Source organism: Brachyistius frenatus, unplaced genomic scaffold (genome assembly GCF_029030835.1).
Source record: "Brachyistius frenatus isolate BFR_SWC_R1_liver_20210118 unplaced genomic scaffold, ASM2903083v1 Contig_30, whole genome shotgun sequence".
Taxonomy (NCBI): domain Eukaryota; kingdom Metazoa; phylum Chordata; class Actinopteri; family Embiotocidae; genus Brachyistius; species Brachyistius frenatus.
Window position 1 is genome coordinate 856,464 of NW_027210629.1, and position 15,854 is coordinate 872,317.

Below are 15,854 nucleotides of genomic sequence, written 5' to 3' on the forward strand. Positions count from 1 at the left end.
GGTGTACAGTGAGACAAAGAAGAGAAAGAAGCTGCTGAAAACTATTGAAACTATTTACAGTAAAACAACTTGGAGATGTGAAATCGCATTACTGAGCAGAAAAAGTTGAAAGTTGTCCGGGTGTGCGGAGTGTTTTTTATTTTGAGTTTCTAAAGGTTAGAAACAAGAAGGAAACTTTTCAGAATGATTTAAGATCTCAACACCGTTTCACTTTGTGGTGTCTTTTCATTTTGTCACATTTACAGAAATCAGAAAAATGTGCAATATTGCAGTCATAACCACCCTGAAAGCACTTACAAATTGAGAGATCTGCTTTAATCAAACGTATCTCCTTTCTCAAATGAAGATTGATGCCATGGGGTGGTCAACACAACCCACAGGGACACAAATGCACCCCGTTTCTTTCTGGCGGGCTGAAAAACTGCTCCACTTTAAAAACACATCAACTCCAAGATTCTCTTATATAAATACTTAGAGAGACACAAACGTTAAATACACAGCACAGCACACCACACAGAAAGACCTTAAGTATGGTAGTACACATCCTCCAGAAGTTACTTTGCACACCAAACAGCTTTCCCCGTGGCCTTGTGTTAGCTGGGTTAGTCTGACTCATGTAAACAAGTTAAACTCTTATCTTAGTCAGAATGTTCACTGTAATCAAGCTAAAGTTAAACTTAGATGCTGATTATTTGAGAATATCCGTTTTTACATTGAGCCTCTAGTTATTTTCACAAATGTCAGACTCAAATGACCTTTGACTAATAATTTCAGTTGATGTTGCCTCAGGGAATATACAGTATGTGCATGGAGATTTGCAACGTTCTGTTACGATAATGTAAATATATTCCTGCCACTCTATTCATGACACTTGTACAGGCTGAGAGGGGACAACGTCAATGTAATATCTTTGTGTTGTTTGTTGCTGTTTTTGATTTTGGTAAATTATAGAGACAAACTGTTGTTATCCTGGCAATCTAGAGGAGATTTACCCCTTTAATAGGTGGTGTTCAATTGTCCTTGACTTTGAACTTGGTATCTTTTTTTTTTTCTAAATATTGCCATGACACTTATTTCCATACAGTTTTAGATAACTTTGCACCCCTGGACTGCAGTGACAAACAAGCAATTAAAACTCTGTAAAACATACATCTGTTCAAAATACTCCATCACTTCTCAAAAGGTGCTTGCAAGACAACAAACAGTTAAATACATTTGTTTTCATTAATGTCCTTTAATGTGACACATTTTCAATATCTTACGGTTATGTCTAATTAAAACTCCACTAAGAACGTTAAGTATGAAATTTAGTCATTCTCTTTTTTTGTGTATACCTCTTTAACATGGCTTTAGAGTTAATTTAGCTTCCTTTATTCACAGCATCATCCATTGCTGGGATTTACATTTATGTAAATTTAGATTATGTGCTCACTCAATATCAGTTTGTATGTTGTGAGTCCCAGGCTTTACCAATTGGTTGAGGAGAATAGAGTCAAGTCTGAGTCAGGATTTGCTCTGGAGCAGCAGAGCCTCAGTGCCAAACACAAATATATCTTATTGTTTCAATAAAGGGTTTAAACCTTGAAGGGATGACAGAAATGCAGTTTCACTCCGTACCTCTGACTCACAACATACATATCAAAGAGGGGTTTAACCACAAACTCGTGTAATCGGATACCATAAACTATAATTTGTCTCTCAGGACAAATCTAGCCTTCACAAGGGAGAATCAAAACACTGTTTTGTCAGTATGCCTTACACACACAATCATTGTCGTGCAACTAGTAGCCAGTTGCCACTTACAATGATTGCTTAGCTTGAATGATAAATTAACAAAATCTGAATTTGAGACATCCAACTATGGGAACAAAAATCTGTGTAGGTGAGTGTTTTGCTGTGTGCCTGTTGGAGAAGAGTGGGTGTGTGCGTAGGGTTTGCCGCACGTGCGCATAGGTGTGTGTGTGTGTGTGTGTGTGTGTGTGTGTGTGTGTGTGTGTGTGTGTGTGTGTGTGTGTGTGTGTGTGTGTGTGTGTGTGTGTGTGTGTGTGTGTGTGTGTGTGTGTGTGTGTGTGTGTGTGTGTGTACAGGGAGGGCTGATGGTGTCAACATTACAACTGCCATGTGTTTATTTCCAAGAGTTCTGGTCTGCAGCGTTTCAGTCTTCTCCACAGGCTTAAACAGTCAATTTCCATCCATTTACAACCTGTATGCGTATATAGTCTGTGTGTGTTTAGGTGCGAGTGTGTGTGCGTGTGTGTGCGTGTGTGCTTTGGAAGGATATTAATGTATTTCTCATTTTCATGTGGAATATGGACATTAGTGTGTATTCTTGTTTGTTTACAGTTGTACGCGTCTCACTGTCTCCACTGTGTGATTAGCTCCCCATTAACCAAGTCACATATCACCCAGCAGTGGCTCCAGGCCTCCTCTGTACTATCTCACTGACCAAACATGATGTTGGCTAGACCCTTAAACACACACACACACACACACACACACACACACACACACACACACACACACACACACACACACACACACACACACACACACACACACACACACACACACACACACTCAATATCCACACCCAACTGTACACCCATTAGGTACCTATCACAGCATTTTATGATTGCCTCTATTGCAAAGCCATTTGGTAAAATTGTGCATCCTGATATCCACAAATGACCTTAAATTACAGGCTATGTTTGTTCCTTTTCCACTGCCACATTCTCTCTTTTATTTGTTCATTTTCTTTCTTTGCTTATCTGTCTTGTAACCTCTTGAAAGTAAGTAAGTAAAATATATTACCCTTACCTATAAAGATCTTTGCCTTAAACCACTTAAACTAGAAGATGAGTTAATAGAGCAGTTCACTAAAAACACAACAAGACCACAATACAGTTAAGTCCTAATTTAGGGGGAAACGATTTTCCAAAGAAAGGTGGATTTACAGATAGATTGAAAAATCTGTGATAATTTATCTTGCTACATATGTATAAATGTTAAGTTTGTACTTGTGAGGACAGATAACAATGTTCACTTTTCAGTCATCCTATTACTGACATGGATCCCTTTGCTCTCCCTTTCTCCTACTGCTCCTCGACCTCTCCATTTCTTCAAACTCAGCAATTCCAAATCTTTTGTCTGTATTCAATTTCTCTGTCTGTTAAGTCTAAACAGAGGCCCAAAACAAAGAGAAGTAACTCTCTCCCTTTCCTGTTAGTCCCAGAGCCTGGGAGTGGGTGGAGGGGAGGGCATTATGGAGGGAGTGCGAGTGCATGGAAAGCCGTAAGCCTTTATAGTCCCAGCACACTGTGGCTACGACAGCCAGTTTTGCTTTGCTCTGCTCTGCCTCACCTGTTATCTGTCAATCATATTATTGTGTTATACTATGATGTGAAGAGCTCTCAGCTCACACAATGGACTCTGCTTCACAAAAATCACAACAACGTAACTATTTAAGGTCGAATTAGTGTATGACTAATGTATCTAAATGCCGAGAAAGTTGTCCAACAGCCACTGTACAGAAAATGTAAACTACAAGAAGACTACTGCAAACCTCTACTCATCAGTGTAGGGACAACACAAGTGAACCTGGCAAAATATCTTCTGCTTATTAAAGTACATTTCTGTTGTAATCATTCAGGTAAAAGTTTGAAATGTTTTACGAAAACGTACTCACAATTACAGACTCTAAATAAAACAGCTTTTTTTGCCTTAAAGAAAATACTCTACCTCACTCACAACATGTGCGCCCGCACACGCACGCACGCACACGCACGCACACGCACACACACACACACACACACACTTCCCCTGCTCCAGCTGTGTCTTAAGAAGTCAGCGCCAGACCGGTAATCTGACTGGGATAGAAGTTACTGGATCTGTATCCATTACAGGATGTAATACCCCTCAGTCTCAAACTCTCCACACTTCCCCTTACTGCACCTTTTAGAGGTCATTTCAAGATGACTATTTGTATATGATTTTCTTAACCCCTCAAACTTTGTATATCAGGCCTTCATATTTGTGTCTTTGCTTTGTCACCAAACTCTTAGACCCTCAACTCCTGCCACATTAGCCTTCTGGATCCCACCTTATTAACCTCCACCCGCCCACAGCAGATCATGGTTTGTGACCCCAGCTATGTCCGAGTAAAAATATTTAAGATACCCCACGGGGAAATTGAAAGGCTAGATCTAAGGTGCAAGTTTACTTCAGGGCGACAACAGTATGTTTGGACTCCAGGCAGCAACACCTTACCTCTCAGCATTACAGCCAGCAGATAAAGTAGTTCTGATGAGGTATCAGTTTCCGGCAAGTGAACCGAACGCATCCTGCCAGAAAGCTTTGACACTGAAGAGCAGAAAGCACAACTAGCAGTTTGGTACAGTGAGTCAGCTCTGAAGGATTCTGTTTCTCTTTCTTTAAAAGCTGTTTTTTTAATCAGAAACACCTCAGTCAGCTTTTCACATGGATGATAGTTTCATCAATAACTTCCTGAGACCCAAGTACCCCAATAATTCCTCACTGTTTCTGCCTCTGCGTAGGTTAAACTGAATGCTTTTGAGGTGATGATACATTAACTTCATTATTTGTGAAAATAAATGCAAATAATTGACGCCTGGGCATTTAACATTGAGTCTACAGTCGGTATCTTTCACACCATGGGAACTCGCACGCACACATGCACGCACACAGAAAGAGAAAGATAATGTTCTTACATTTTACCCAGCAACTTTATGAAAACTACCATCAAGCATACGAAATGCAAGTTGAATAGTTGTATGGCTAATTCTCAGTAGTCTGAGAACACAGCAGCAGCATGCGAGTTTGGATTATTTGGGCTAAAAACCAAAAAGTGTTCTGTTCCATTAAAACAAAGCCTGAAATTCTGCAGAGAGCAACAGTCTCATTAGTGAGCAGTGACAAAAGCAAAGCAACTGGCAGAGCTTTGACTGTGAAAACTGATACAGCGGTGCTTATTTCCACCAAGGACAATGAAATGTAAGCTATCACGCTCGCTCTTCACTTCCCAGAACTCACATTGAAGGCTGCAGCCTGGTGTTGGTGGAAGGTCACAGATGATATGTGTGTGCGTGATTTATAAAAGGTGCATAAGTGTGTGAATTCCCTAAGTTCGCCTTTCGCCTTGTGTAATAATGAATACAATGTCCCATATACGTTTGCTGCAGAGACAATGGCCTAGAAATGCTGTCGGGCAAACTGTGACCTTCATGCAGGCACAACATAGTCGCGGTCTACTACCCGTCTAAAACCTGCAATGACTCCAGTTCACCTGTGGCTATACAGCACCAAGAAACAGTACGTGGTCTAGACTTCCGTTCTGTCTACAAAGTTGTCTTGGAACAGAACAGAGTGGGAAGAAACAGGGAGCGAGATATTGGGGGGTGGGGGAGGCCGATAAAGAAAGAGAACACGAGGCACAGATAATCTGATAAATTTAAAAATTTAAAAAAAAACTCTTCCTACCTGCTTCATCTTTCGTTCATGCATTTTTTTGGGGAAAACAAATATTTGCATTTTGAGTCACAGCTGAATTTACTGCCTTGATAATCGGTCATCTGTGTGACAACCACCAATGAATAAGCCCATTGCTGGTCCAATCAATCATCTATGTGTCAACCAATAAACGAGGTCGTTGCTACAGGCCTCAGGTGAAATGTTTTTGAATACAGTTTCTACAATATGGACCAGCTTCAGTGGGAAACATCTCATTCAGCTTTAATGGCAAAATAACATTGTGGGTAAGAGATAAAATGACACTGTTCCGGTTGTTTTTCAGATCAGTCTGCAGAGCAGTAATTAGGAGAGCTAAAACATCCAACATGTAAAAATAAAATGCACGATTTGCTAATTTTTCTAACTTGAATTGTTACGATTTTTGGGGTGCCCCAACGCAGAAAAACCCAAAATATAGCCATATTCTTCGGTTTAGTAATAAACTGTCTTTTTTTAAGCCTATAAAGATTTGTCAATAAAATTAGAGCTGTGCTGGCAGGAATTTATGGAAACGGGATTGAAGCCTAATAAAATATCCTCAGATGTTTTCAGCATTCAGCCCAGATCTGGCAGATATCTTGGACACGGAATCGCTTATATATCTTATATATATCATATCTCTACATAGGTTGGGTACTAATGGATCACCTGAAATCCGATGAAACCACTGCACATCGATTTGATAGATTGCACAAGCACTAATTCAGTATTGCAGAAACAGGAGTTTAAACCTTGAAAATTGATTGCAGCAAATACATATACTTGCTTTGTATAATATGAGGTCAACACTAAAGAAATAACAGCATGAATGACTTGCCAGAAGTAACACAAACAGAAATCCTTGGTAGAGGTCCAACTTTGTGTCAGATTTAACATATGTCTTCTTCATTGGCAGCTGTTCTGTGGCTTCTTGGACAGAGCAGTCAGTGTTACCATGAATCTCAAACATTCAGGCACTTATTCAGTTTGTGTCGATGTGTACTCATGTGCGCATTGCAAATGCTTAGATGTCCACGGCATTCAAAACAACTGTTGAATGATAAAACAGCATGTGCGAGCGAAGAGAGTAAATCAAAAGGAGGGGGTCAACTCAGCATGGACTCCATAGGAAAGCCAACTCAACAAGTGACAATGACAGGAAAGATGGACGAGAAAGAGGGGATGACATGCAACCAGAGGTCACAGGACGACCTCAGCACATAACACACTGAGTATGAGCCTTTGCTGGCTCAACTTCAGGGCTCCCAGCTGAAATAATCTCCAATGACTTTAAATAGACCAACAATAAAGAGAGGGAAGAAAAATATGCACAGACACCATCGCTCATAGGAAACACTGTCCGAAGCCTTATTGTGGACAACGTAACAGTGCAGACACTACCATTCAAATTCTTTCAATTCTGAGTCAATGATTGCAAAGAAAGTCGACAGAGCACCACAGTTAAACCTATGCAAGAGAAACAAGAGAAGCAGAGAGTCAAACTGTAATGACACACATCACTGCATTAAACATTACAGACTATCAAATCTATCACATTCTCCCTCTAACACCTAACAAATCACACTCCAGATACCAAACACGGTCACAGACAAAGCGCCCAATGTGGCTAACGGTAACAATTTCAGTCTATGATGATGCATCTCTGTTGTCTGTTTGAAGACAACTGCAAACATACTCTAACCACAGATATGTGACTGAATATTAAAGCATCAATAGCACCTTGACAGGAGTGTGAATTTCACAAAGGGCTTGAATAATCAATGAAAGGCTAACAAGGCTAACCTTGTCAAATAATAATATACTCTTAAATGCCTTTTCTTTTTTTCTGTAATCAGTAGAAAGGCTTGGTTTCAAAAACATTGGTGTTGATTGATATGATGATATACAAATCTGTCAAATTTACAGTTTTCAGACCAGAATTTAAAAAAAAAAATAAAACCCTAAAACTAAAAAAAAAAAGTTGTACAACTATCTCAGCTGGTACTTTTTTTTTTTAAGTGTTGGCTTCGATAAAAATGTTCCACATACTGTTGCTCTAAAACAAGAACATACTTTGTGTATCCTGAGGATCACGTCTGCATCAGCTGCTGCATTTAGGAGCCGATCCCAAAGGTCGACGAGCATCGCAGGTTGTTTACCGAAGACAGAAACGCCAAGCAACGTGTGACTACAGGACACAAATGTTTCAAAGCGTAAACGAGAAGGAGGTCTGACGTGCTGCAGCGGAGAAACGTCGGCGCAACGCGAACCGGGGTTGAGCGCAGCGGCGAGTGGGGCGGTAAGGTTGCAGGAACTCACCGTGCGCTGGTGCGTGCAGAGAGAACAGTCCAAGCAGTAGCAGAGGACTCCGGCTCCAGAGACAGAGAGAGAGACAGCCCTTCAGCCTTTCTCCCTGCACTGGCATGGTAGAGTCTGCCGCTCCGCTCCGCTCCTCTCTTCTCTTCTATTCTCCTCTCGTCAGCACCCCCTCCGCAAGACGGGATCCACCGCTCACACACTGCCTCTCCTTCTGAGTGTGTGTGTGTGTGTGTGTGTGTGTGTGTGTGTGCCAGGCAGAGAGTAGAGAGAGAGAGAGAGAGAGAGAGAGAGAGAGAGAGAGAGAGAGAGGTGGGGGGAGTATCAGGCATGCGAGGTCCTGTATGTGTGTGTGGGTCCACACCACGCGAAACACACCAGCAGCGGCAGCAGCAGTTGGAGTTGATTGTCCTCCAACCCGGTCTGACAGTAGTAGCCCAGCTGAGGGAGAGAGGGAGAGGGAGAGAGAAGCAAAAGGGGAGTTTACTTTACTTGCCTAAAAGGGAGGGCACGCGCGCGCGCACGCACACACACACGCACACGCACGCACGCGCACACACACACAGGGAAGGAGGACATGGGTGGAAAAAAAAAAAACGGGGGCAGGGAGCAGACAGGAGCAAGATGGGGTTTAGTAAAAAAGTATGAGGAGGGTGAGGAGGATTTTGAAAACAAGCAGCAGGATCTGTGGGATTCTTCGCCTTTAACAGCTTACAGATAAAGATTTCTACTTCATGTTGGGGATGAATCCTCAACAAGGTGAGAGGGGGAATACACGTTTGTTTGTTTTTTTAAACAGTGCTACGATTAAGCAACAGATTCGCTGCAGATAATTAGGGAGACATTGGAAAACAATGATTGTGATCCATCAGAAGGCTAACTTGCAGTGTAACTTAAAATGTCCTTATGACTAAAGTTCTGTGCTCAAGGTAAATGACCTTCAGCCTGAGACAAGACTGGAACGGGAAAATGCAAATCAATAATCAAATCAAACTGTAGAGAAGTTTATCTCACTGATAACTCCACAGTCTGCACAGTGTGAATTGAGTTTATCTGTCAAACACATATCTCTGTCTTGAGTAGATGCATCTAAGTTTTGTTTTAAAACTTGAAAAAAAAAAAATACTTTTGGCACTCCACATAAATTTGAAATGAAAATCCTACATTCCAGAAAGTCTACACAGAACACCTCTTCACACAGTGGTGTGCTGTTCAGGTAGCTGGCAGAGACACTTTAAAGGAGCTGTCAGGGATTACATCACTCAAGCCTGGAGCTTTTATACCAATAAATGAATGGGTTGAGACACTCTAATAGACTATTTCCTCTCCAGAGCTATCCTCATGCCTCTAAGGCATTTGCCGTGGACAAAACTCTGTGGGTGTGTGCGTGCTGTGAACACTTTGTTCTTAGCAAAAAATAAATACCTTACAGCACAAAATGAGGAGCTATTTCTGTTTTCAACACAAAATGCTGACCTTTGAAGTTTTGGGGTTAAATGGATTGGGCAAACAGTTTTTGTATCCGTGTTAATCTGTCTCCTTTGTAGCTGCCGCTGTTCTGTGCACTTCTTTTCTTTCTCACACTTGTTAATGTTGGCCATTAATGGCAAACAATAGGCTGCCTGGCTCCCTCGCTACTCAATGAGAGGGGACCAAAAACAAAAATCACTTCATAAACAGACAGTCCTGCCCGGGTCCTGCCCCATCTTCTCCCGTCTGCCCTCATCCCCGCCTCTCTGAAGTCCCTTTCCTATTAAAAACCTTAACAAGCACCAATCATCTTCATGCCAGTTCTTGTAACAAGATCCAGTATCAGGTTTTGAATTAATATGCCATCTACTTTATCATTTCTGCATCTGTTCAATTTGTTTTTAAACTCACAACATCAGCTGCCTTCCTCTCCACTTCTATATTTCTCTCCTCCACTCCTTTTTCCCACTCCCCTCCTCCAGTGAACCAGAATGTCATTTCGAGCATGTCTAACCACGGGAAGCCTTTTAAAAACAGTGACAGCATTTGCCCCCAAACATAATAGCTGTGAAGCTGTGAAGCTGTGTGTGTGTGTGTGTGTGTGTGTGTGTGTGTGTGTGTGTGTGTGTGTGTGTGTGTGTGTGTGTGTGTGTGTGTGTGTGTGTGTGTGTGTGTGTGTGTGAGTAAGAATGTCTCTAGTGATGTGCTTGAGGACAGGATATCATCGGCTGATTGACAAATGATCCCTTTAAAAACAGTTACTTTAAGGTATTGTAATCCGGTGCCCCCACATAACACACACACACACACACACACACACACACACACACACACACACACACACACACACACACACACACACACACACACACACACACACACACACACACACACACACACACACACACACACAGCACTATTCTTCACTAGTGTCACCCTCATGCTGGGTCTATGATGAATGGCTGAGAATGTCATAAGCGAAGGAGGATAAGCAGTAAAACCCCCAAAAAACTAAACAAAGACAAGAAAAGGTTGCCGACGAAAAAAACAAAAGGAGAAATCAGAGCGCAATGATGGTTGTCTGAAGTGGCTTGATGGAAAGGGATTTGAAGAATTGCGATAATAAATGGAGAATGTTGCCCTTTAGAGGGGAAGTGAAGGAGTTCAGAGAGCAGAGGAAAAAGGGAGATGGGAAGAAGAGCGCAGAGATAAAGGAAGGCTGGAGGGCATAAAAATGCAAGTACATTTCTACTTTAGGTCACAAATGAAGTTGCTCAGATATTTATATAGCAGATGTGTTTTTTCTGATTGTTTCTGTTTCTCATATGTTAATGGTATTGAAGCACCTTTTCCACATTCAGATGATGTGTCCACTGCTCGAGGTCACTGGTTTATTCAGAATTTACTCTCATCATTTTTGACAGGCTGTCATAACACAAGAGCTTCACATGTCAGCAGCTTTCAGTGTCAACACTTTAAAGAAAGAAAAAAAAAATGCTTTCAGCGTGCTGAAAGTCCATAGGGTGCAAACACATTTACTTTCTGATCTCTGAAATGAGATACAAACGACACATCCAACCAATATTCTGCTCATGCAATGCAAAAGAGTCTTTGCCGAAAAGTGAAAAACTTAGATTTTTAAAAATTAACTAAAAGAGTTATTGTTCCTTAAACGGGCAGAGAAAACACATATTGAGCAAAAAAAAAAAAAAAAAAAAAAAAAATATATATATATATATATATATATATATATATATATATATATTTGAAAATCAACTGGATGATCTGAAAAATGTATTGCCACTAAACTTCAGTTGAAGGGGAACTACTGACGACTCGAGGCTACAATGGCCACTAATGGCATAAAGCAAACTGCAGGTAAAATAGTCTGATTGTCTCAGAACCATCCTTCCTCCCTCACCTTTACGAATGTCGGATAAGTATCTGTGACGCCCGTTACCTGGAACTTTCTGAAACTTTTTTTTTATACGTTACTTAACTATCTCTGGCACTTACCATGTGTAAAAACAATCAAGAGAATGTTGTTTTTAAACAATATTGCATCTCCCCTGCTCTCTGTGACAGCCTTTTTTTTCACTCCTCCAGCATCCTGTGCAGCCGTTTGGAAGAACTACAAACACATGTGACTTCCACTGTGGTCGGATGGGCACGTCCAAGAACCATTTCTGGGAAATCACAACCCAGCCATAATCTGCCACCAAACTATTGATGATCAAGTTCCATTGTGGGTAATGTTGGCACATCGTTTTGACCAGGAAAATTAATCCGTGGAATAAAAAAAATTAAAAAATACAGTACGTGTAGTTTTATTGATTTAAAATGTTTGGTTTGAAACGGTCCAATGTGCAACAGTCGAATATTGTTATAGGAATACACATCTAAATCAGTGTAGCGCTCTTTGTTTAAAAAAATAAAAATAAAAGTGGCCATAAAGGAGCGTCATGTTTTTTACAGAACAGTGATGCCAAGACTTTTTCTGCTGTCATGTGAAACTGCATGACTATGCTTTTTAGAAAATTACAGCAGATCCTTTTGGTTAGCCTACATGAGTTAAAAATACTAAATCCTATTTGGACTTGTGGCTTCACACATGTATTTGTTCTTCAAATACATCATCTCAGCTTTGGGATTTCCATCTGTTCCAGAGGATTTAAAGACCACCTTAGCCTTCCCTGGCTCACCTTTAAAAGCATGTATACCTTCATTTGATGCGTGAACTGACTAACAGACAGGGGATTGAGTCCATTTTCGAGAAACACCTCTGTGGCACAGCAGCACATCTGCTAATCCCCATCCATTCACTTCAGCATGTCTTTAAACTAACAAGCAGTTTAACATAATCTGCTTTAAACCTGTCCATTCACTCCTATTCACTGGTGCATTTACATAGCAATCCTTTCTGCCTGAATGCTTTGTGGAAAGAGAGGCACAATGTTTTATGGGAGTCGAGTTGTATATGTGGGTGAGTTGTCTGAGAGTTACAGAAATAGTTCCTCTTCCTACAGTCCATTTATACTCTCAACTTCTCTGTGTAAGGGAGACCTACAAAGAGTAAGGGAATATTTTTTAAGTGTTGATTTTTGTTTTTGTCTCAGAGTGTTCTTCTAATAAGTCAAAACAAAATTGAGGATACATTTTGTCCAAATGGTCTAAAAAAAAAAACTAAAAAAAAACAGCAGAAAATGAAGAAAAATGAAAAGAATGAAGCAGTTGGTGAAAAATATTTGTGGAGTCAAGAAGGGAGTGCAATAAAAATGAATCTATGAGGAATGTGTGAAGGGTGGAGTGCAGAAAAAAAAAAAAAAAAGAGGATGATGATTAAGGATGGAGTAAAAGGGCTGCAAATGAACTGTGGTGTTTAACTTTTCACCCCGAGTTGCAAACAACAACCTCAGCATTGAGTAATGTGGCAGAGGCCCACTGAAACATAATGGTTCTCTTGTTACAAACACGTCTATGAGCCAGGGAATTAAGAAAAATAAGGAAACAAGGGATAACATAGTGTGAGGAAAGGTATGACGATGAAGCGGTGGCAGAAAATAAGTCTGTCAGGTCCACCTCTGACCTCAACACTGATTTGTTCTTGACTGACCTTTCACCTTTGGAGAAAATCCCTCCTGTGCCTCTGCAAGAGAATCCTCTCTCACAAAGATGTCAAGGTAGGATGAGCTATTTGAAATTAGTGCAAATACTATGATACACAAACAGTCAAGTTCCCATCACAGGATATTAAATGGATTTACATTCATTATCCGGAAACTGACTAAAACCCTGACCATAACCACTACTTTCCTAACCATAAAGATAAATTAATGCTGAGTCCAAACTGCATGTTGGAGGGTCAGGTGGTGTCTGTGTTGACCAAACTCAGTCTAAACCTTCATATAGGGACGTGCTTCGTGTCCCCAAAAGGAACGAGTCTCACAATGTGACTGTAAACAAATGTATGTCCTCACAACATGACTAACACAACACACACATACACACTCACAGAGGTAGGTGTTGAGCCATTTAAACTTAATGAAAGCCTAATTATAGACTGGGAATAGCTTTTACAGCTTGTTATTGTCATTGTGAAACCACTCTCTGTATCACTTTACAACCACCATAAAATCATTCGCAGGGATAGGTGTGGTTAGCGTGAGGTACAAGAAAAATGGGAGTATCAGAGATCCCCCTCTGTAATCATGATATCATAAATATTTCAATTATTTGTAATTGCTTTAGTGTACATCCAAAATGAATGGTCAAATTGTCCCTTAAGTCATGTGGCAAATACAATGTTGTCAATAGGATTTCAGAAGAATTGGTGTCAGGTTACTTTGCTCTAAGATACAAAAAGGGTAACAAAACCCCCTCAAATTAAAGGTTTAGATTTACTAGTGTCTGTAGTGTCATAAATAAATTACAAGTTGACATAAATTCAATCGCAAATGCTGTCAGTATAAGAGATTTGTAGCTTAGTAATAAGAACTATTGAAAATTAAAACACACACACCTACAGAAGCAAAGCAAGATGCCAAATCAATTCCCCACCTGTGAAGAATAGGGATGACGGCTGGTAAAGAGGTAACTGAGGGGCCAAAAGGGTGGAATGTTAAAAATGTCTTACTGGTAAACCAGCTTGCAGAAAACAGAAGAGCTACCTACTTACCAAATACTGAGGATCACAATCTGCAGCCACCCACCGACATTTTTTTTGTCCCCCACAATGACTGGCCCCTGCTTGTCTGTCCATCTGTCACACAAAATATGGGAGACAGCTCTGACTGGAGTTGGCTGTAAATTTGGGGAATTGCGTTTATCTGGTCGACATTGCTGATGGGATTCTTAACATAATATAAGTGAAGTGTGCATGGCAGAGCTCCATTCAGGCATTTTATAAAATTCGCAAGCTCATAGAAACAAGTTTTTATACTTTTCTTTATTACATGTTCAAAAAAAAAAAGTTTGAATAATAGACAACCCAACAAATAAAAACTCACAGTACATTCTTCTTACTAAATAACTTTTGGCACTAATATTTGTGGAAGATTTGGGTTATTTTACAGGTTGGTTTGTTTGTGGATTGTAAAAAGGGATATAGAAGTAATCATGCTGAGAAGGTCTGTACATGGTATTGGTTGATAAACTGAGTTTGGGTATCTGAAAAGATATTTGTGGAGAAAAACTTGGATAACTGCTATAATCATCCCTAATGTTAACTTGTGTCTTTGAAGGAATAACCTGAATGTATCCTTTACTTCTTAACATGATCAAAGTCAAAATATTACAGAGTAGGTAGCACAAATATGTCACACAATTTCCTATCCATTTTCAGTCAACACTCACAATTCAGGGTATGTCATTTGGATCACACTCCACATTGAAATCAAACAATGGGAAGCAGTAAACAAGTAAGCTTAAGATTTCTGAAGTAAAAAAAACATCATGAGGTTCAACGGGAGTTCAATCAGCCGCAGATGAGGCACATGCCTGCCCTGTGCCAGAATAGGGCAAGAGTCCTGTTAAACTGTCACTGCAACATTGGGACAAAAGCCTTTAAAAAGGGAGACAACTGTGTGTTTAGGTGAGTATCAATGTTTAGGTTTAATTACTTCTGTCCTTTAGTAAGGGAATGCCACTTGGGAACCTTTCTGCCACTTAAGTTGTTACCCGATCTAAATGTTTTCAGAATCTCAGATTTGAATCATTCCACATATTTTGCCATTTGGATAAACTTAAAAAGGTAACCCGTGTTTTCCGAATGTCCTGAACTCATTTGGAAAATGTTCTTCCACTAGATGTGTCATTCCCAAATATTTTGACATTTGGACTGGACTCGTAATGGCAGTTTTATGACCGATTGTAATCTAAAGACAACCGCCCAAGCCCAGGAGAGGAGAGGAGAGGAGAGGAGAGGAGAGAAGAGAGAGAAGAGAGAGAAGAGAAGAGAAGAGAAGAGAAGAGGAGAGGAGAGGAGAGGAGAGGAGAGGAGAGGAGAGGAGAGGAGAGGAGAGGAGAGAGAGAAGAGAAGAGAAGAGAAGAGAAGAGAAGAGAAGAGAAGAGAAGAGAAGAGAAGAGAAGAGAAGAGAAGAGAAGAGAAGAGAAGAGAAGAGAAGAGAAGAGAAGAGAAGAGAAGAGAAGAGAAGAGAAGAGAAGAGAAGAGAAGAGAAGAGAGGCCCTGTTCTAGTGGTTGTTTAGGGCTAAACAGAGCAAGGTGACACCAGGGGCAGGGAGCTGACCTACAAACCGCCCGTGACCCCTACACCTGCATGACTACATGGACACACACTATTACAAAGACACGTACACCAGACCAGACATACAAATATGAACTCGCATACAAACGTATTCACAGATCATTGCCCATGACACCAGCTCCTGCCAAAAGGCCACCATTTGACGAACTGATAATACCATCTGTCAGGCAACACACTAGTGTAATTGTTCTTTCTCATAGACTTTACCAAACAATCAGATACATACTGCCAGGGATTGAAAAGAGCTTTTTCTTTCGAATTGAAAAGAGAGCAATGGGAGAAAGGTTAGAGGTTAGGACT

The 15,854-nt window shown here is 40.5% G+C and overlaps 1 protein-coding gene across 1 annotated transcript in view; it reads right to left on the minus strand.

The window, feature by feature from the left end:
- Positions 1–15,854, minus strand: part of bmpr1ba (bone morphogenetic protein receptor, type IBa) — a 62,490-nt gene that overhangs the window by 15,173 nt on the left and 31,463 nt on the right. The window contains exon 3 of the mRNA XM_069699421.1: positions 7,825–8,262. Coding sequence (XP_069555522.1) covers positions 7,825–7,930 — 106 coding nt within the window. The 5' untranslated portion in view covers positions 7,931–8,262. The remainder of the gene's footprint in view (positions 1–7,824; positions 8,263–15,854) is intronic.